Source organism: Ambystoma mexicanum, chromosome 3p, assembly GCF_040938575.1.
Source record: "Ambystoma mexicanum isolate Mex_15411 chromosome 3p, UKY_AmexF1_1, whole genome shotgun sequence".
In the NCBI taxonomy this organism is placed as follows: domain Eukaryota; kingdom Metazoa; phylum Chordata; class Amphibia; order Caudata; family Ambystomatidae; genus Ambystoma; species Ambystoma mexicanum.
In genome coordinates, this window is record NC_090925.1 from 340,016,635 (window position 1) to 340,037,982 (window position 21,348).

Sequence of the window (21,348 nt, forward strand, 5' to 3'; positions counted from 1 at the left end):
ATCCCCGAGGGAACACATTCTGAGCATAGTACAAGGTTTCAGACGAGGCCAAGGGATTCCACCCCACCCCAAGAGTACCATCCCATCCCGAGAGAAGAACTCAGCCCAGGGGATTGCACCCCACCCCAAGAGTACCATCCCATCCCACCCCTGAGAGAAGAACTCAACCCAGGGGACTCCACTGCACCCCAAGAGTACCATCCCATCCCCGAGAGAAGAACTCAGCCCAGGGGATCCCCCCCCCCCCCCCCAAGAGTACCATCCCATCCCCGAGAGAAGAACTCAGCCCAGGGTATTCCACCCCACCCCAGGAGTACCATCCCACCCCTGAGAGATCTCAGCCCAGGGTATTCCACCCCAAGAGTACCATCCCATCCCCGAGAGAAGAACTCAACCCAGGGGATTTCACTCCACCCCAAGAGTACCATCCCATCCCCGAGAGAAGAACTCAGCCCAGGGGATTCCACTCCACCCCAAGAGTACCATCCCATCCCCGAGAGAAGAACTCAACCCAGGGGATTTCACTCCACCCAAGAGTACCATCCCATCCCCGAGAGAAGAACTCAGCCCAGGGGATTGCACCCCACCCCAAGAGTACCATCCCATCCCACCCCTGAGAGAAGAACTCAACCCAGGGGACTCCACTGCACCCCAAGAGTACCATCCCATCCCCGAGAGAAGAACTCAGCCCAGGGGATCCCCCCCCCCCCCCCAAGAGTACCATCCCATCCCCGAGAGAAGAACTCAGCCCAGGGTATTCCACCCCACCCCAGGAGTACCATCCCACCCCTGAGAGATCTCAGCCCAGGGTATTCCACCCCAAGAGTACCATCCCATCCCCGAGAGAAGAACTCAGCACAGGGGATTCCACCGGTCTTTGAGGAAAAACCAGGGTGTCCTTCCAACCCCTGCCCATGGTTCCCATTCCATATCTTAGACGGGGATCCACAGAGGGGCTACCACTCCTAGCCACGAGAATGGAGATTAGAGCAATATAATCCATCATGCCACTGTGCCATGGGGTGGTGCCACAGCAAAACAACAGTCTAGAGACAGTTTACTCTATAGAGCACACTTTATACGTTTTCTTTTTCAATTAATTAACTCAGTAAAAATTGAAACTTTCCAATACTGTCTTGTGAATTCCACTTGTAGCAAAAATGTCTAGTGATAGTGAACGTCTGTCTCGGCTGCTAACTCTCTAGAAGGTTCTGGAGGTCCGCCTAAACCTTGGATACCTTCTGTGGCTCTCTGGCCTGCCGCAGCCCGTAGAGCCACTTGATGACGCGGGCATTGCGCTCGATGACCGAGATGCCATAAGGCATGCGGTCATCCTGCTTGTCTCCCGCAGTAGCACTACTACGTTGTGAAGGGGCACACTCTGAGCTGGCGGCGCTGATGCTGTGAAACTTAACGGACACAATGTCAGAGCTGGCGCGGGCAAAGTGCTCGGCCCCCATGTGCTCCACCTCTTGGGGGTCTAGGCCACAGTAGTTGAAGAAGCGTTCTAAGTCAGCACTGGCACGGGAGTAGCGGTCACTCAGGTCAGACTTGGACCGGTGCAGTAGAGTTGACCTCTTGGCTGAGTCTGTGCCTGCATCTTGTGGGGAGGTTAAGGAGCTAGTAGATGAGAACAGCGAGCCGACGGGAGATGCCGGCACCGGAGTGACTAGGAGCGTTGGACCTACCCGTTGACGCTGCGTGGCGCAGGGGATGACATCCACTCGTCGTACAGCCACAGTGCTTGAGGTCTTTGTTGAGGTTGGTTCAGACGGCTTGGCAGACATTGTTGCGGGTCTGGACAACTTTGATGCTGGTTCAGATAGCTTGGATGAGCTTGACACGGGCTTAGACGGTGTCAATGCAGGTTCGAATAGCTTGGCTAATGTCGATACGGTCCCAGAGGGCCTGGTTGGCATAGGTTCCAGTGGTTTATTTGACGTTGAGGAAGATTCAGACATATTGTTTGACGAAGATGCAGCCTCAGGCAGGTCAGTTGGCCCCTCTGCAGGTGCAGCAATCCGGTGTGGGGTCCTGCCATGGGGATCCTGCCAACCTCTACGTTCCAGTGACATAGGCGATTTCTCGGCCCGTGGCGAGGGCAGGGGGCTATCACACAGGCTGATCAAGCTGTTGAGGATATCTAGGTTCAGAGAATTTTTTGGCCCAAAGGCATCACGCCGCCGGGCACCGAAACCTGGAGGGGTCTTGCGGTTTGGCGTTAACAGTACCCGGCGGACACCAGGTGAGAAGAGGGGCTGCTTCAGCAGCAGAGGTTTGATGGGTTCCTGGCGGGTTGTTACCACCTGCTTACTTTTCACGTACTTGGCCTTATCGGCCTCCAGTCGCTCGACTGCGCTGGGTTTTCGGGCACTGGTGCCTGCCTGGCGCCGGAAGTAGTCAGGGCCCTTATTCAGGATTCGGAAGGGCATGGCTGAGGTGATCGGGCCCCCCACTGAGCCCTTGCTCAGGAGGTCCCCAGACGACTGCCATGCTTCTACTGGCATATTGCTGGCAGACGCCAAGTGAGCCCGCTGCCCCAGTCGTTGGTACTCACATGCCAGTGTAGCTCACGCAGACGTCAACCCAAGACAGCAAAAAGCACAGATTTTTAGGGTGAAGGAATATCTTGATTTGGCCGAGTCCCCCTCGTTGGTACCCAAACTCAGCGTCGAGGGTACTGCGGTATTCAGGTGAAACAGTTGCTCCCCGAGGTTGGACGGTTCCTGGACCCTGCAGCAGAGGCTCCAACCGTTTAGATGCGGGGATCTCAATTTAAACACAAGCTCCCAAACGAAGAAATGCTCCCGGATGTCGTAGCAAGGATCCCGGCCCAGGCAGATGCTCTCCGGGGTCAGGCAGGGTCGCGGTCTCCGTCTGAGAGGCTTTCATTCAACCCTGGCGAAGATTCTGCGGTTCCTGGGAAAGGAAAATTGAAAATAAACAGGTCAGGGTGAATGCCACTCTCCTTCTCACATCTGCGCGAACAAGCTGGGCCAGCCGAATGCTGCCTGACAGCCCGCACGGAACAAAAGCCCAGCTGCCTCCCCCTGCGATGGGTGGAGCCTGCTCAGGCTTGCCAGCCTGCCCCTGTGATAGGCAAGGCCGTAGTACTGCCCCTCAAGCACTGCCTCCCCCAGCCCTTGGCCCTGCCTCCCGTGGACACCCCTCCGCCCGGTGAAGGGTGAGCGAATGCCCCAGCCCTGCCCCTCGAGGACCAAACCTGCTCCCCCAGCACGAGCTTTGCCCACAGGGATCGGTGGCGGAGAACCGCCGAGGTTCGCATCGCCTCACCCAGCCTGCCAATCCGCTGCAGGATTCCCACTTCAAACTGGGCCCCGCCCCCTGGGAGCAGAGGGACAGGTGGATCAGGAGGACCCTTCCCGGGCGCTGCTAGAGCTAAACGCGCGCCCAACGGCAGTGGCGTCGAAGCGCTTTTCATGTATGAAGCAGAGCAAGTACAAAAAGGGTGTCCAACCCTATGCGTAGCACTTTCGCTAGAACGAGAAATACATGTTTCACAGCTGAAGCGGTGTCTTAGCTGGAGGGGCACGCAAAGACAAAGCTGGAAACCACTTAATGCCGATGTTGTGTGGCAATAGGCTGCCGAGATGGCACACTAAATGGGTCCACTTTAAAAATGCAAGCCCCTAAAACTTCACAAATGTAGTGGCACAGTAATAAATATTGAATCACAGAACATGACTCCCAAATCCAAATTGTTCCAAGTGTTTCTAGAAGGAGGGAGGCTATTCACCCCCTACTGTAATCGCAGCCACATCTCCCTCTACGCCACCCTCCCCCTACCTCGGGCGTTATGTCTGTAAACCCCCACACAAACGCGCCACCGTTCTCCAGCACAGGCAACGCAGCGACCTTCCCTCCCCTCCCTCCAATCATCATATTCTCAATCCTGTGTTACAGACTCCCTGCCGTCACACCTGTACAGACCCCCGGAGTAATTGAATGAATTGCCCTGCCCTTCCCGTGCCGCCTGCTCTCATCTTGCCTCCCCCACCTGTCTCTCCCATGGACCCCTGCGCCGCGCACACAGCAATCTCGCCTCTGCGCCCTCCCCCCGGCAGCCGGAATCTGAAGCACACACTGCGAACAATGGGCGCCGCGCGGGGGGTGGGGAGCGGCCCCTGCAAAGAATAGAAGGAGCTGTCACAGACCCAGACCCCCCCCCCCCCCCCCCCCCCGCTCACCCAGGAAAGGCGGGGCGGGGAGAGAGCGGCGCCGCGCAGCCTGTGGTGGGAACAGCGCGCATCTAGAGGAGGAAGCGCGTGCGCCGGGCCCAGGTCAACGACCTTAATATACTCCAAGAGCAATTATGTTGCAAACCACTGCGAGGATTAATCTCTCGCTAGTGGCGCACTATGGGACGTCATCGTGGAGGGCAATAGTGCAACTTAATTATGCCCCCCCCTCCACCTCTGGGGGCTGTATAGGCGGCTAAAACCAAATGCTTTGTGTTTGAGGCATGCATACGGAGGTAAAACGACATCCCAAATATCTGAACCTGAGGTGGAAAACGCAGGTTGAATAAAACAACTTCCACCTACCGGGAACTCCCCGGTGTAGTCGGGGTGACTGTTTCCTCAGGTCGGTACTGCGCCTCCCCACGGGCCCAGCAACCTCAGGTCGGTGCTGCGCCTCCCCACGGGCCCAGCAACGCTCTTGCGACCCGTGCACGGGCTCGGGGATTCCAGTCTTCGCAGCGCTCTGCTGCCCAAGATGGCTGTGCTGCACCCCGCGGCGGCTGCCGGGGTCTCTCCGCCCCGTTCCCCGCTGCTTAATTCGCCCCTCCACGGCCCGGTCGGGCTGTCGGTTTCTGCAGCCCAGGGGGTCAGTGCAGCAGGTCTCTGCACGGCTCGGCGCCGCCTCCCTCCCTTTGCGAGCCCGGGGGCCGGTGTGAATGTTCACAGCGCCGCCTGCACTGCACGGCACCTGGGCCCCGGAGCAGCTTCCCTTGCTCCACTTCCTGTTTCTGCTCCCAGGTGCTCCTGCCTTCATTTACCTTAAGTCACTCAGCTGAACGAGTATCGCGGTAACCCTTTCGTGCTCAGTACGTACCACATCCTACACAGCTATGCCTGCCACCGCCACTACCCGGGAAGGGGCAGACTGGCAGTCGCCCCCCCCAGCAATATGCAACCATGTGCTTGTTGTTGGGGTGGCTCCTAAACGCCAGGCACGGGATTTGCATCTTTACTGATGACGTTTTGCCTTTTTCCTCCCGTGTCAACAGAACACGGCCTCTGACTCTCCTGCCACTTCCTTACATATTGAAGGAGGAACCTGCAACGCGTGTCCTCTGTTCCCTTTTTTATGTGTAGTAATTAGGCCAGTATAGGACTGGCCTATAGGGCAATGTCTGAACCCAAAATGCTACTGTGGTCCAGATTTTTGGGTCAAAGTGGGCCACTTTGATTAATTAATTCATTATGCACCTGGTAGTTTTGACCATTGCTGCTGTATAAATATTCTTTAAAATTACATTTTTGTCAAAAAACTCCCCCCTTCCCCGTCGTACTATTCAAATAGTCTGTCACAAAAGGAATAATTTGCCTTTTGCAACTGTGGGCCACTTTTTCATTGGTGCTTGAGACAATTTAATGCCCCCGTCCAAATGACCACCTCCTCACTTTCACCCTGATGCAGCTCATCCTGGCTTCCAGTAACTCCCTCTGCAACCTGAACTTTTCGCAAACCATCAAATAACGATCCACCTCTTTCGGCTGCCACATGCCTCACGATTCTCAGATGTGGCACTGCCCATCTTAAACTTGCTACCCTACATGCCACACTCTTAGCCCATTCAAGACCGTTTCCTCGCTGCATGCCATTTCCACATTGCCCCCCACACCTCTTAGCCTGTAACTTCCTCTCCTCTGCGCTGCATACAATTGCCTCCCTTTCCTGCTCCCATCTGCTTTGCCACTCTTCCCCAATGCTCCCTTTACAACCGCCGGCACCTCATCCACACTTAAGGGGATCTCTATATCCACTACTTCCCTTTTTGTGGCCTCATAAGGGGCCCTTCCCAATTCATATATCCCACAATGATTGGGGATCCCTGCCAACTCAATCACTTTTCCTCCCGCTGTGCATCGCTCCAACCACTGCTGAGTATGCTTTATAATATCTTTTCCATCGCCGTTCCCTTCCTTTATAGCTTGCAGTGCACTCAGCGAGTCCACGAACACCCCCTCTCTTGCCATGCGTTTCTCCATTGGTCCAATCACCACCATATTCATTGCCATTAATTCTGCTGTGCATATGGATACATTATCCGACAGCCCCGCTATCTTATAATCCTCTTCCTCCTGACTACAGTAGGCCATACCCACTTTGTTTCTTTCTTTCTGGGTCCCTCGTCCCATCTGTGTAAACTTGTGAACCTTCTTCCCCCTGCCCACATGCCTCCCCTTGTTGCCACTCTTTTTTTACCAACACCTATGCCTATTCCACGCAAATCTTTCGGTCGTGCAACGTCTATAAGGTCAACATTGTTGACATTCTCCACAATCCATAATGCCTCCACCCCCTGCCACTTCACCTTCAATCTGTCAGCAAGAACCAAAGGTTCCCCCTCTTCTCTCCCAGCTTCTATTTTATTTGCTTCTATTTTATTTTAATAGGTTTTTTTTTTATAATGCACCTACTACCATACCTGAGCTCGGTTTCTAAGCACAGATCCAGGATTCAAACCTCTGTTGCTCTGCATGGTCTGGCTTCCAAGAGCAGTGCATTGCCCCTGTGCTATCCTCCGTTCTATCTTTATATTCATGCATCCAATTAAGAACCGGGCACTTCTTCACTGGGTGATCCTCACTGAAAGTGACATTTCAACCAATATTTAACATACAGTTCCTTCCTTCTCACATCCACGGGCAGCATCCCTGCCAGCACCTGACCTTACTGTGCCTGTCGCAGCCCGCAAGACTCTCGCCTGAATTCTGCCCACCTTACCAAATGAGTTTTACTGTAGCTAGTCCGCAGTTGAACCCCTTACTCCAACACACTTCTAATGGTTCCTATATACAGCAATCGCATGCTCTTTTGCCTTGCCCCTCCGCTCCTGACAGAACACCGCCCGTAACATATACAGACACCCTTTCTATTGCACCACCGTGTATTCCAATTCAAACACGTGCCAGAGACACTCCCAGGTATCCAAATTCTGCCACTTTTGTCAACACATTCCCTCTCAACGCATACATACTGTTTTGGTACTAGACACCATAAAAACTCATCTCATACACACCACGATTCAGGAACCTATGCTGAGCGCCTCGTCACCCCCCGTTAAGTAGCCCTGTGGAAGGCTAAAAAAGGGCAAGGGTAGCCCACTAATGCTTTTTTGTTTCTTTACGTTCGGGTACTTCTATTTTCACCCCTTCGATTGCACATGCAGGACTACAGGTCCAAGAGTTACACCGGGAACATGCATTCATACTCTTGTCTCAGTTGATTCTGCTTTGTCCTCTCAACTCGGGTCTCCTTTCCACTCTAGACCTTCTCTATCCTGGCCAACATTCTTCAAAATATTCATTGCCTTCCAGTGAGGAAACAGGTTGAATTAAAATCCCTTTGTGTTTTGTCCATTGCGCTGCATATGGTCAGGGAGCAGAATATCTTCGAGCAAAATTTCAGATCTATGTACCCACTCGGGCACTTCTGTCCCAGGATAGTGGTCTTCTCCTTGTTCCACACCACAAGCTAATTAGAACTGGTGGCTTTGCATTTTCAGTGGCAGCTGCCAAGTTGTGGAATGCACTGCCATGCAATGTTAGTCACAGAAAATCATCTCCAGTTCACACATGTTTTAAAACTCTTCTTTTCTAATGCCCTGATTGTATTACCTTTTTAGTTGGACCTCCAGCGCCAAGATGCCTTTGGTGAACGTGAAATCTACAAATTCAATAACGTAACAACATAATACAACTCTTTCATCCCTACAGTAGACCACTATGACCTTCTCCTAGCCTTCTGTCTCTTCAAACCTTCCTTTGGTAGGCAGAACAACCTTGGAAAAAGGCTCAGTCTTCTACTGACCTTAATTCCCTTTCTTCCAGACATTCCTCGTACGACTCTTAACTTCTGTCTGCTAGAAGCAACACTTCTCTGAACTTTCTCCTAACTTCTGTCTGCTAGAAGCAACACTTCTCTGAACTTTCTCCTAACTTCTGTCTGCTAGAAGCAACACTTCTCTGAACTTTCTCCTAACTTCTGTCTGCTAGAAGCAACACTTCTCTGAACTTTCTCCACATCCCCGTCCTCTGTTTCAACTCGCCAATCATATCCTGCCTCCTACTCCTCTACCTGACCATTCTCTCCTGTTATTTCGTAATTGAAAGGTTTCACCTTAAAAGGGGAACTACCTTAAAGGGGTGGGGGGGTGGGTTGGAGGATTAGGAGGGGCGAGTAATGGAGAGTGTCAGTTGGTATGATATAAGAATAAAGATGGCTTCAACTACGTATTGGCGCTGTCCTTGGAGAGAATGATAATTGGGAGACTGTGGATAATTGAAGGGGAAATTCCCTACAAAACAGCTGGTGACGAGGAGGAGGATCACGTCTAACATCCCGAGAGTGGCATTCAACCAGCATGCCCGCTCCATAAAATATCACAGCAATCTGCTATTTGGCAGCCCACCGTGGCAATCCGCGGATCCAAAATAACACAGCAATCCGCCGCCACTGAAAGGAAAGGCAATCCACCATTTTCACGGCAATCAGCGGGTCCCAGAAGAAACGGCAGTATGCCACTCCACACCACTGCGGCAATCCGCCACAGCACTCCACAATCGTCCACTCCACACATTACCAGCAGTCCGTTGCCTCATAAGTGCATGGCAATCCAACGCCCCTTCACGACAAACTGCTGATGACACACACCTCCCACGAGCACAGTGAGTAAAGGAATGCCCACCTCCCCCGCCATACACCGTGAGCAAGGTCCAGACTCGGCCAGCAGGGAAAGGATCCCTGCCACCCCTGCTCCTGCATACATAAAAATAAACTCGGACCCTCAAATTACAGACACATTAACTGACCAAGGGTGGGCCCAGACACGCCCATGGACTCAAGGCTGACTGCAATACTCCCACACTGGGACTCCAAAGAAATCAACCAAAGCCACGCACTAAAGAAGGTCTACGACCACACAGGAGACACGATTACCACGCTTGCAACCACAGCACCACAAACACTTCTCCACTTCCAGGAAAGAAGAACAGCACTCCGTCCCACAGGCAGAGCAAATAGGACACACAAGAAAGACATAATTAACCCCAAGAAAATGCAAGACAGCTATTGTAATAGACACAAGGGAAGTCCATGAACTGAGAACAATGGAAAAGGAAGAGGAGATCACAGCAAGGGCCCATATAAGCTTTACATCGAGAGCTGCATTCCTGAAGAGAACCCAACAATTTCAACTGAAGCCACAACAGGACAGACTCTACAGATGGGTAGAGTGGCTAGAAGAGTTCTCTGAGTTTGTAAAAGCAATAGGGGACAGAAAATCACCAGCTCCTGGACATATTTACTAAATTCGCAGGGAAAGAAGTCACAGGAATACTGAAAATAATCCTGTCTCAGGAGAGAACAATGTACGAACTGGCCATCACCGTCTATATAACAAAAACTAGTGGCCCAGCCAAACAGAGACTTTGAAAGGTACACCTTCAATAAATGCATCCAACTGCCTCACGAGATGGTGGTGAGTTTGTCATGAATTCCCAAATAAATAGCACACTGCTAATTTGCCAAGTTTTCGGACGATGAAGGGATATGCCTGAGGATAATAGAGGGCTGCACATCATCTGTATTTAGAAAGAACCTCTTAAAACTTCCCTCTTAGAGATACTAGAGTTAGCACACATCAGTGAAGGGGTGAGACCCAAGCAACTAATGACGAAAGACCAAAAGAGAGTGAAAGGATTGGCGCAGTACACGGAGGACGCTGTGGGACACCATAAGGACAATATGGCATGGACAGAACACCCTGTCAATACTCAACGCAACAAAACATGGGCAAGTGCAGGTCCTGCAAGTGCAGCATGTCATTCCTGCACAGTGGACCGTGCTCAGCAACAGTGCACCAGATGCGGAAGAAAGAATCGCCTCCAAGCAGTTTGTTGGGAATGAGTCCCCCACCCACTGAGATTAACACCGCCCAAACAAAGAAAAATGATCATAGCGTTAGAGGAGGTACACTTCCAAGAGCACAAAACGCAAGATGAACTACCAGGTGGATACTACAGAGAATATGCATGGTGGCTAGGAGAATGAATAGGGAATGAGGATGCATAGGACTAGAGGACAACGACGCCCGCAAATGCCAGAGACTTACAGAACACACGCAAGAGCAGTTTGGCAATAAGTTGGCAGATGGTTTATTGTCAGGACACAACCATATCAGAGGTGGTCATTATGGTTCATGTGGAAATGACAGCATTCAAATTGCAGGCTACTTCTCCCAACATGGCTGTGTTATGTCCCTTTGACTGGAATCAGAACGGTCTAGTTGTTTTCCAAGATGGCGCTCCCAAGACGCCTAGCAGCACTGGAACCACAGAGCTTGGGCTCTTAAGGAACCTGGAGACGGTAAGCGGATGCGTTGCTTCTATGTTTCTTGAAGCCTTGTAACGCTCTAACCATTTCTGTGATCTCTCTCCCCTTTTTTGGAACCGGAGCCTGTACCGCTCTGATCGGCCTTGGTCTCGCTCTCCTCTTGGATTACCATACTTCCGGCTTCTGTCGGCCGCCTCCCCTCCCCCCCCTTGGTTCCTCTCCAGTTTTTCCCCTCTGATTTTCTCTCTACTTAACTCTCTGGACTCCCATCTAGTTCTCCTGCGTCCACGGTACTGTTCAAGAGTTCTGGTTCCCATCTCTGCCGTCTCCTCCATTTTCATCTGGGATTCTCGTTCACCATCCTTGAAGTCTTAGTTTCCCGGATTTTTATAGAACAGGATTTTTTCTACCCCATGAGGGATTTTCCCTGCTGGCGTCCCGGGGAATTCTCCAGGCTGCTGTTCTACTCAGGACCTTGAGGGTTTCTCAGGCTGTTACACACTTTCATCAGTTTCGCGCATTGAAGACAAGGTCAGTGCTTACTCATTAATATAACAGTTATATCGTCACTTGAAGGTTCCACCTTAAGGGAGAGGGGCACTGGCGGGATGGAGGAAGAGGAGGGGCTAGTAACGGGGAGCGGCAGTTGGTTTGAGAGAGAGAGAAATAGATAGGTTCAACTACGCATTGGCTCAGTCTGTTCTTAGAGCGAATGATAATTGGAGTAAATAAATATCCTACAAAATATCTCCCATCTTTTCTTTCCCCTACTGGTTTTGTTGATTATTTTTCTGTTAAGCTTTCTCAGCTTTATTCTTCTTCCTTTTCTTGATCATCCTGAGCCCTTCTGCCTTCGTCGGTCGGTCCCTCTTGCCTTTCATCCCTCTCTTCTGAATCTGATACTACCCTTTCTCTATCTCGTGCTCACTCTACTCCTTCACCACTTTGTCCGGTGCCATCTTCCCTTGTCCCCAAGGTATTTACTCAATTGCTTCCATTTCTGACTGCTTTTTTACCACCTCCTGCCCCGCTCTACTTTTGTTTGTCCTACTGAATTTAAAAAATGCTAGAATTATTCCTATCTTTTCAAAAACCCTATTCAGATCCTTCTGTTCCTGCTATCATCCAATCTCTTTTATTCCTTTTCAATCTAAAATACTTTAATGTGAAGTCCTCTATTACAGTTACAACTTTTCTTGATCTCTTGTCTCTCGTTCCTCCATATCAGTCTGGATTGTGCCCCATGCACTGAAAGTGCTCTTGTCAGTGTAACCAATTCAATTCTCTCTTCTCTCTGCTCGTCCCTCATAACTATCTTCTGTTCTAACTCCACTTGACCTCTTGGCTGCTTTCAATCATCCTTCTCTCCATTCCAGCCTTTCCTTGTTGGGTTTTTCTGGTTCTGTTCTGCAGTGGTTTCAGTCTCCTCTATGGGACAGCTCATTTTCTATTTCTTGGGCTGCTGAGCAGTTCTACCCCTTTCATTTGCACCATGGTGTCCGCCAGGGATCTGTTCTGGATCCTCTTCTCACTGTACACTTCTCCACTCGTATCTGTCACCGCTTCTTTTTGTCTGCCCTGTCCATCCTGTGCTGACGACTCCCAGTTTGTTGTCTCTTCCTCTTCTTTTTCGGACTCTTCATTCTACTGTCACTGCCTGTCTGTTGTTCATTCAATCCTGGATGCATAAGGACTTTCATTTCTGTGCCTTAAAAATGGGGGTTCTCATCTTTTCTGCTTCAACTATTATTCCTGCCCATCTTCCTGCCACTGTTCTTTCATTACCAGCTTCTACTTTCCCTATCTCGCCCTCTGCTCGATACCTTGGTGCCATCTTTGACTCTTCCCTCTCATTTGCACTTCATATTTCTAATATCCCCGATTCATGTCACTATCAACGCTATAATATGAATAAAAGTTCTCACCTTTCTTTCCATGCTACTAACTAAGCTATTTCTCTACGTACTTGTCCTCTCCCTACTCGTTCTCTCCCGTCTTGATTATTGTTCTGTCATTCTTGCGTGTTCATTGGTGTCTGTGAACTTGCTTGTCTACGTTCCATCTTTAACTCGGCTATTCACTCTTTTCTTTCTTTCACTCTAGTCTTCAATTTCTTCTTCACGTCCTTCCATTGGTTCCCATTTGAATCGCATTGCCTTTTACATTTTCTTTAAATGTATACATGTCTCGGTCCTTCTAATTTCTCTTTATGTCCCAACTCGTACCTTATGTTTCCAAGCACATTTTATTCCTATGGTCCCCAAACCTCCCTGTGCTCAACCCGCCTCCGTTATGTCTCCCCTCTTGCACCTAAGCATTGCAATTCTTTACCTCTCCCTATTAGATATTCTTCCACGGTCTCTCTAGTCCGCTCTCGTCCCAGTGCTTTTCTTCTTTCTTGCCTGTCGTGATCTGATGTATGTTAATTGTTTCTGCATTTTCATTTATTGCATCTTAATATTGCTGTGCAGCGCATTAGCAGGAGCACTTTATAAATCAATAAATACAGATATAAATACATGCAGAGCTCGGGTTACTTCCGGTCTGCACGCATCAACAGAACAGTAAAGACATCTTGCATATTTTCTCTTTCCGTACTAACCTCGCCCACCCCCTTTTTCCCCCAAGAATGTCCGGGGACCATGCAAAAGGTAGCGGCGAAAAAACACCAGTAACAACATAATCTAACATGCCCACAGTCATGAGAATTTAGAAGCAATCTAAAGTGTACATTTGCATAATTCTTGATAGCAGGTGGGGTCTGCCCGTCCCCTCTAGTCTGCTTGTTCTTCTGCTCGCTGTTGTCCCATATACCCTGCTGAGATTGCAGCTCTGATATTGTCCATACACTATGGTCACCCCAATGTCTATCTCCATTTCACCATATGTTTACCACTCCATGAAGAGGAAATGTGTGATGTTGCGTGCACAGCTGCCTTCTAGAAGAGTGAGGTAATACCCTGCAAATTAGCCAAACAGTTACCGCATTCTCCATACCAAACACCATGGCTCACAGAAAAAATAATATTCAGTGATGTTACCGCATGCGTCTCGTTTTTCCGCTTTTCAGCTTAACCTGCTTTTCGGACCTTCTACAACTGACCGAGGCTGACACCTTGACCAACTTGGAGCACATCTTGTACATCTAAATGTATCCTTATTAAACCAGGAGCATGTCGGAGAAAAATCTGTGAAACCAAGCCTTCTGATGAAGCGCTGACCGTCCTTGTTGAGTTACGCACCTCTGGACCCCGCTGTGGAAGGTCATCCGCATTGCTGCAGCTTGGGCGGCCCCAGAAGAGATTAAATGACACGCTGACTTGTGTCTGCAGTGAGGTCAATGAATAGTGGTGTCACGTCCACGCCATTGGAGGTGGCCCACCAGCCTGGCTCAAGCTGAAGCTCGAGGGCCATGTCTACCATTCACCTGGCAGGCCTTTAAGGAGTCTGATACCTGGACACTGGTGAAAAAGGTGCACAACAAAGTACAGTCTTGTGGTGCTCTTCAGTTGTGCATAGTTGTTTCAATGCCCTTGCAGACCCCAATGCACCTCCTGTTGGAGCTCAGACCTTTTGTCAAGGCCACTGCAAGGTTACACCTAGACAGTCGAGCGAGGGGAATGTTGGATTTGAAGGGGTGAGTCATTAGTAGCTGGAACTGACATTGATGGGGGTGGGTGCCCTGCAGGGCCTTTTCTGTTATTTACTTAAACAAAAGAAGATTGATGAAGAAACCCGAAACACCTGGACTCTTAGTTGAGGATTGAAGAGGCTGCAATACACCTATGCCCAACACTTGCATGACTGTGCAGCTTCTGCACCAAGGGTGCTATCCCCATCAGACAAGCCCTTGTTGGTGTAGTCAGGAGAGGTCCCAATGATGAAGAGGGGTTCATGTTGCACAGCCATATTTGTGACTGGGGGAGCGGCAAAACGGGTGCAAGGTTGCAATTTTATATATGTATCCAGTGTAGTTAAATGTGAATGGGATACGTTACTTTAAGTGTTACTTTGTGTTCAAGTCTATACAAATCAGATTTTCATGTGCCTAGAAAGATAAATGCTAAAACCGTTAAATGAAATATAAAACACAATCCAGATATGGTATGCTATGATGTACCTAGAAGCCGACAACAAGGAGTTTTGTAATGTGCATGCAAGGAAGGGGACTGATCATGGAGAACCCACTGTGAAGAAAATATGACAGTTATTAAACATGCGTGCACACTGATATATATACACAGAATTTATAAATCTACATGTAGTGGGTTTTCTTATAAATGGATTAAACCTCGACATTCGGGGTTCTGCGAGATGATTTTCAAGTGACTTTGAGAAACTGGTTTTGCATAGTTTCAATGGCCAGAGGAAGGGTACATTTAAAATAAAAATATTTTATATGGTTTATTACAAACCTTTAAAATACATTTCATCCAACACAGCAATTATAACACATAAATACATTTCAACTTTCATTCCTCAAAACTTTTAAAGTCAAGTACATTCCTACAGAACAAGAAAGGAAGGAAGAAAAAACAAAAAGATCAATATGGGAAGAATCTAAAAAAATGTTTTTAAAAAAAAAAATGAGTGCAAAGCTACTGATTGTTAAATAAGAACAGCAATCTCCTTAGTCTTTCTATTCTCATCAACACAGTTACTAAGGCGCACATCTAACACATCTAGAAAGAATGTTAAAGCGATTGTCAGCTTTCTCTCTGTTTCATCAAACATTATTAGCCACCAATCGCAGCATTTAGGTATGGTCTTTTTAGGATGCATTCTCCTAAACATTTAGTTCTCTCTGCACATAGTTCTATGCAAAAAAGAGTTAAATGTTTCAGCGTTTCATCTTGCAATCCACAAAATCTACAGATCTTATAAGTTAAGCCACTTTTTAACCACATACTTTCTCCTTTGTCCTAAGCAAATTCAGACAAAATTTTAAGTAGAGCTTTCGTCGGCGAGAATCAGGAAATAGCTTCAAATAGTTTGGAATTTCATTGAAAGCTAGTTTCTCACCAGGGACATCTTTCATAATCTTATGACTCCTTCTTAGATCTCCAATTGCAATCCAGTCATGTCTCCACAAACGTATCTTTACCCAATTTGGATTGGTGTGAAGTGTTTCAATGTTGGTATTTAGATCTTCTAAGATTGCTTCACAACAATCAGCCCAGGCTGTCAGTACATTTTCTTTAATGATATTTTCCATATTTTGCAAGATTTTTAATTGCAATGGAGTATTTATATTCGTGACTTTACTATTCAGGGTCAGCATGTTCCAACAAATCCTGGCATGTATGGATATTAACCCAGGTTTATAGCAGATGCATGCTGTCGGGGTTCCTCGTGGGAGATATAAAACCTTGGACCAAAATGCTTTTTCCAAAGTGTTCCAAAGCTGATATGAACTACCTAGTGCACATTCTGCTCCGTATATGAGCGCTGGGACTGCTTTTTGTTTATACAAAGTTAGCACTGTTAGAAGTGAATATTGACCATATTTTTTGTGGATGATCAATGCTTGATTTGCCAGTTGCTGGCATTTTATTTTAACACTCACAACCCAACGAGCATCGTTCACATTCAAATTAATTAGCATTCCTGAATATCTAATGGTCGACGTGACTTGCAGAGATGTTTTTCTAGGTGACAACGAAATTTATTTGGTTGTACTTTATTTGTTCCTCTTAGGTTTTCAAGTATTAGGATTTCACTTTTGGACATATTTATACTGAGCCCGTTGATCTGAACATATTCTTCTAGCACATCTACTTTCCTCTGTAAGCCTATGGGAGTTAAATCTAGCAGAATTAAATCATCCGCATAGAGTAAGCGGCTTACATCATATCCGTTTATTTTAGGCGGAAAAGATTGTGCTCTGTCAAGTGTCAGGTCTATTTCAGACAAGAAGAGATTGAATGTCATGGAGGCCCTTGTTTCACTCCACAATAAGTAGATATTGCTGCCGATAGTTTGCCAGTTTTATCTAGTCTAATCTTAATATTCGTATCAGTATGGAACTCTTTTATTGCCAACAAAAGTCTTATAGGGTAATTCCATTTGGCTAATTTAGTCAATATGATATCACAATCAATGCTATCAAAAGCATGCGCAAAGTCAATGAACGCAAGATACATTTTTCCACCAGTTCGTATTGTTTCCATTTTCAAGGTGTTCACGATCAACAAGTTTAAGCTGCATCCAACCCCTTTCACAAAACCAGTTTGTCTTATATCCAAACGACTATTCAAACACCTCCACTCAGTTGATGTTGAAGAACAGTCGCATATATTTTTCCAAGCACGTCTAGGAGTGCAGTTGGGCGGTAGTCCTTTGGATTTGTTCTGTTTCCTTTCTTAAATATAGGGACTATAATTGCACTTTTCCACGATTTTGGGGTGGTACAGGAGCCAGCCATCTTGTTAAAAAGCAGATGGCAAAAACTAGCCCATTCGTCTGGATTGTGTTTCAGGGTATAGTTGGTCAACCCATCGGATCCCAGAGCTCTCGAGGTACTTGATTTTTTATGATGTTTAAGATGTCACCTTGATCGAATTTGAGATCCCAAGAGGTCAGATGTGGAAGAGTTGGTTCTTTAACATTCCCTTTTTTACTGTATAGATGGGTGTAGTGAGTGAGCCAATTATTTTCCGTTACCAGATTTGCCTGGATAGCATGTTGAGAAGTTTCATGTTGATTTATGATGCTCCAAAAGTCTCTAGAGTTCTCATTTGTCAGTTTTGATATCATAGTTTCAGCATGTCGCTGTTTCATTATTATCTTGTGTTATTTTAACCAGTTTTTAGACGTCTGAATAGTCTGGTTTTTTTCATGTTTAGTTCAGGATTGTTTTGTCTCGAGATTGTATGTATTTGCATTCTCATTTTCCGTTTGTGTTTCAAAACCTCTATATCAAATGTGTGTTTACATACAAATCCCATTCTTTCGAGGCCTTGTTTTCTCTCCTGAAATTGCATCAAAAGATGGCTATATTCAAGCACATCATCTTATTTTTGATAGGCCATTGTAACAGATTTAACTTCTGCATCATCCAGTTTCAGTCTTAGTCTGCTTGAGTCAGTAATGACCATATGCTTCCAATGTTGGAAAGGATCTGTAACTAGAGCGGAGATGCACATTTTTACCATGTTGTGATCGCTCTCAATTTTTTCTAATACGAAGGGTCAGTACTCGCCAATGTAGGCTCTCGGAGACAAAATAGTAATCCAGGGTGGATTTTTGGTAATTTCTTCCCCAGGTTGACTTTGCCAGAACATCGCCTGGAGTGTGGCCATTTAACATGTGCATGTTGCGCGCCTCCATTTCTGCGCACCATTGAGTTGCCACATTTCAGGCAACAGTGATATTCTTATGGTCACGACTCTTTTTCATTAGACAGTTAATGTTCAAATCACCACACATTATGATATTCACCAAAGAGGTTTGTTCATTTATCTCGTCGAGTAGTTGGGTTATTATGTTAATAAAGCAAGCTGATTTCATTGCTTTATGCTGCCATTAAATATTGATGACATAAATTGATTCTTTTAACTTCTTGTATTTATCTTCTTTCATTATGGTCGTCATCTGGATGTAAGAAGACACATTTCTGCTTTCCATGATTTTATATCCAGAACCTTTTCTGACTAAAATTAGTAATCTCCCCAATGGTCGCCCCCTCTGTCTTTTGATCGCTGGATTGAAGAAGATTTCATAAGCGTCTGAAATAGGAAGTTTGGTCATCAAGTGTCTTGGAGGCATTTTATATCTGGTCCTTCCAACCAATTGAGTTGGAATAGATGCTTATATCCACGAGTATTCCAGGATACACACGTAATCCCTGTGTTGGTGGGTAAGGCCTGACATTCATTTTGATATTGTCTCGTCAGGGCTGCAGAAATCCAGTTCCATTTCTTCAATTCTTCATCAGTAGCACAGAGTGGAATATCGCTAATAAAATGTGCCCTTTGATCTACATTTTTGCAGGAGAAATTGATTTTAATTTGTTTTCTTGATTGTATTTTCTCACTGGTCTCGTTGGGCAGGTTTAGAGTTGTATTTGTTTTGTTAGTCGTCTTTGTGTTTATTGCAATCTCATTTTGATTTTTAGTTTCACCATTGTTGGGAACGCTTTTATCCATGATTGCTTTATGACATTTCTCATCAGCGGTTTTCAAACTTTTTCTACATTCTTCTGTGTTATAACGAATGTTATCCATCTTGAATTCGCAAAAATCAAAATGCAAAGAGAATAACACTGCAATTGCATCCAATAAGATATCACAGACAATTCTGGAGTCGATGTGTAGTTTCACCTTATCATTTTGGGGTTCTTTGAAAAATTCCACACATTTTATGTCTCCTGATTCAATTGTTCTCAATGATGGAACATAATGAAATAGTAGTAAGACATTACTGCAATTCAGCATCAGATTATCCTTGCCTGCATCCATACGCTCAAGGATAAGACAGTACTGTTTTTTTTCTTGGCCTTGTTTTTCATTTTGAGAGTTTTATATACTCCTTTTTTTGTTTTTTATTGCATTGTATTGTGACATTATTTGGGTGTGAAGCCATACTGGGCCTTTAACTTCCATCTTTGGGTCGATTGTAGGGGGGACCTTCCAGGGTTTTAATGTCTGGCCTGACTTGAAATTCGGCCTGTGGCACGCTGTTTAGAATCCTTGTCCCGGATTCAAGTAATTTAATGCTGTTCAGTTGTTTAAAAGCCAATTGCCTCCGTTTTTTGTCCATTGTTATAAATAATGGGCTGTTTTGCCAGCGCTCCTCGGTTTGAGGTATGTTGTCCTGGGGAAGTAGGATACAAACAAACTCTTTCTGGTTCTTTTCCATTTCTACTCTGGACATTCAAAGAGTGACTTTGCTCTGAAGGAAGAGTACAGCATATAGGTGTACGCTCAGCTAATTCTAGTATGATATCACTTTCGGCGGATTCTGGTATGACCTCAGTTTCATCTTCGTCCGCATATATTGAGAGATCCAACAGTTTGGTCGAAATTTCATTCAAGTATGATGGCTCTTTGTAAGTTTCTGTTGACTTTTTTTTTTTCTGGGAGACTTTTCGGGAGCTTTGGTTAAAGTAAAGCTCACTGTTTTGATATTACGCAAAAATGTTCTTGAGTTCGTAATTCAACACTTCTTCATATTTTCGTTTTTAGACTTTACGTTGAGCAGGCATGGTCAACATCTTAACTGCTATATGGTTATTGCCATTAAATATTCCAAACAAAGCCTTGTCAGATGAGTTGTTGGTAGGAATCTGTGGTGATTTGTTTAATGGATGCTCTGCTTCTATAGAGCAAGTCCTCTTTGCAGATGTCGAGTGAATATGGACATCTATATTAGCTCCATTCTCTGCTTCATTTGCTCTCATAAGTGCATCCTTAAAGGAGAGACCATCGTTCTTCTTCGTCAAGGTGGCAAAAGTTTGCGGCTGAGTAAGTGATTTATTTTTAGATGACAGGTCTTTCAGTGGCACCTCACGTTGCTCATAGACGGCATTGGTTCTTTTGTTGTTAAATCAATTACTATAGTTTTTAGGTCTTTTGCTACTACAGTAGCAGACTCAGTACCATCTGCAGCAGTGCAATTTTCTTTGTTGACAGTCTTTATTGATTCATTCAATATCTCGGCATTAGAATCGCTTGTAGTACAAGTGTCAATTTGAGAATGCCTCGAAATTACCTTTCTTTTCGTGCCTCAATAGGCCTAACGCTTCTTTTGCGACCTCTGCGAGTAAGCTTTTGTCATTGCTCTTGTTCTGTTTTTGTTCAACCAGCGCAGCTAACGAGCCATCACATTTACTATTAAGCTCACGAACACACTGTTTGGCGCACATATTGTCACATTCTATATTTATGAGCTTAGAGTTCATCAGTGCAATTAATGTCGTTAGATCCTTTACTGTGTCGTTTATGTGCTCGTACATCTTTAAAAATTGAGAGATTGTCATTGACATTGGTGATGCTAGAATAGGTTGTAATTCCTGAATGTATTTTTTGATCTCCACTTCTGTTTGGATGGTATTCTCATTTTTTCTTACTTTGGGTCTATAAAGAGCTCTCGGAATTTTGGGATATTCACGATCCATCACTGAAGAATCGGTACTATTGTCATCAGAGGATGAGTCAAGTGTTGAATTGCTATGACAGGGAGCGTTCAGTGGTGCAGTTTTCCTATTTTGCACTGTCTCATTGTCATTCACTTCCCAGTATGAGGCATGTAAGTTTTGTATAGGCTCTTTAGAAAGTTGGGTTTGAGTTTGCCTCAGCCTTTTCTGGGAACAGTAGATTTTAGGTGACTCACTGTTTTCTATGCGCCTCCTTTTTAAAGCACCACTATGCCATTTGGTTTTATCATTTGTCCGTGTTTTTATATTGGTAGAAATAGATTCATCATCAGTCACGGATACATTCCAGCTTTCTGTCGCATTGTTTTGAGCAGGCAGAAGGTGATCATTGCTTTTTTCTTTACTTTGGGCCAAGTTCATGTGTTTCAAAGCAGTTAGAAGTGTATTCACAATTTCAATCGACTTTCTCCTTTCCACAAGTTCAGTAAGTCGAGCCAGTATTATATTTGAGGATGCATTTATGGCACTTGTTAGACTGACACAAAACATGTCAGACGCTGGGTCGGGGTCAGCAGAGAAGTACGCTGCTGAGAGAGGCTCTTCCAGCTCTCTCAGGTTACCACTACTTGCTAGCCTAAGGCCAGCACCAATCAAGTCGCACCCCTCGC

The 21,348-nt window shown here is 46.3% G+C and overlaps 1 protein-coding gene across 6 annotated transcripts; it reads right to left on the bottom strand.

The window, feature by feature from the left end:
* Nucleotides 1–1,056: 1,056 nt before the first annotated feature.
* Nucleotides 1,057–5,154, bottom strand: FAM110A (family with sequence similarity 110 member A). 6 transcript variants are annotated; one of them, XM_069650941.1, is made up of 2 exons: nt 5,077–5,154; nt 1,057–2,919 (listed from the first exon to the last, which is right to left on the bottom strand). In XM_069650941.1, the coding sequence occupies exon 2, from the start codon at nt 2,505–2,507 to the stop codon at nt 1,224–1,226; it is 1,284 nt and encodes a 427-aa protein (XP_069507042.1). In that variant the 5' UTR covers nt 2,508–2,919; nt 5,077–5,154; the 3' UTR covers nt 1,057–1,223. The 6 variants fall into 6 exon arrangements, with proteins under 6 accessions (XP_069507042.1, XP_069507037.1, XP_069507041.1 ...); XM_069650936.1 differs by lacking the exon at nt 5,077–5,154 and adding an exon at nt 4,566–5,059; XM_069650940.1 differs by lacking the exon at nt 5,077–5,154 and adding an exon at nt 4,209–4,285.
* Between the last annotated feature and the right edge of the window lie 16,194 nt (nt 5,155–21,348).

Bases quoted from the DNA above. Each gene is read 5' to 3' on its own strand.
- FAM110A (XM_069650941.1), bottom strand. From the start codon at position 2,507: ATGCCAGTAGAAGCATGGCAGTCGTCTGGGGACCTCCTGAGCAAGGGC.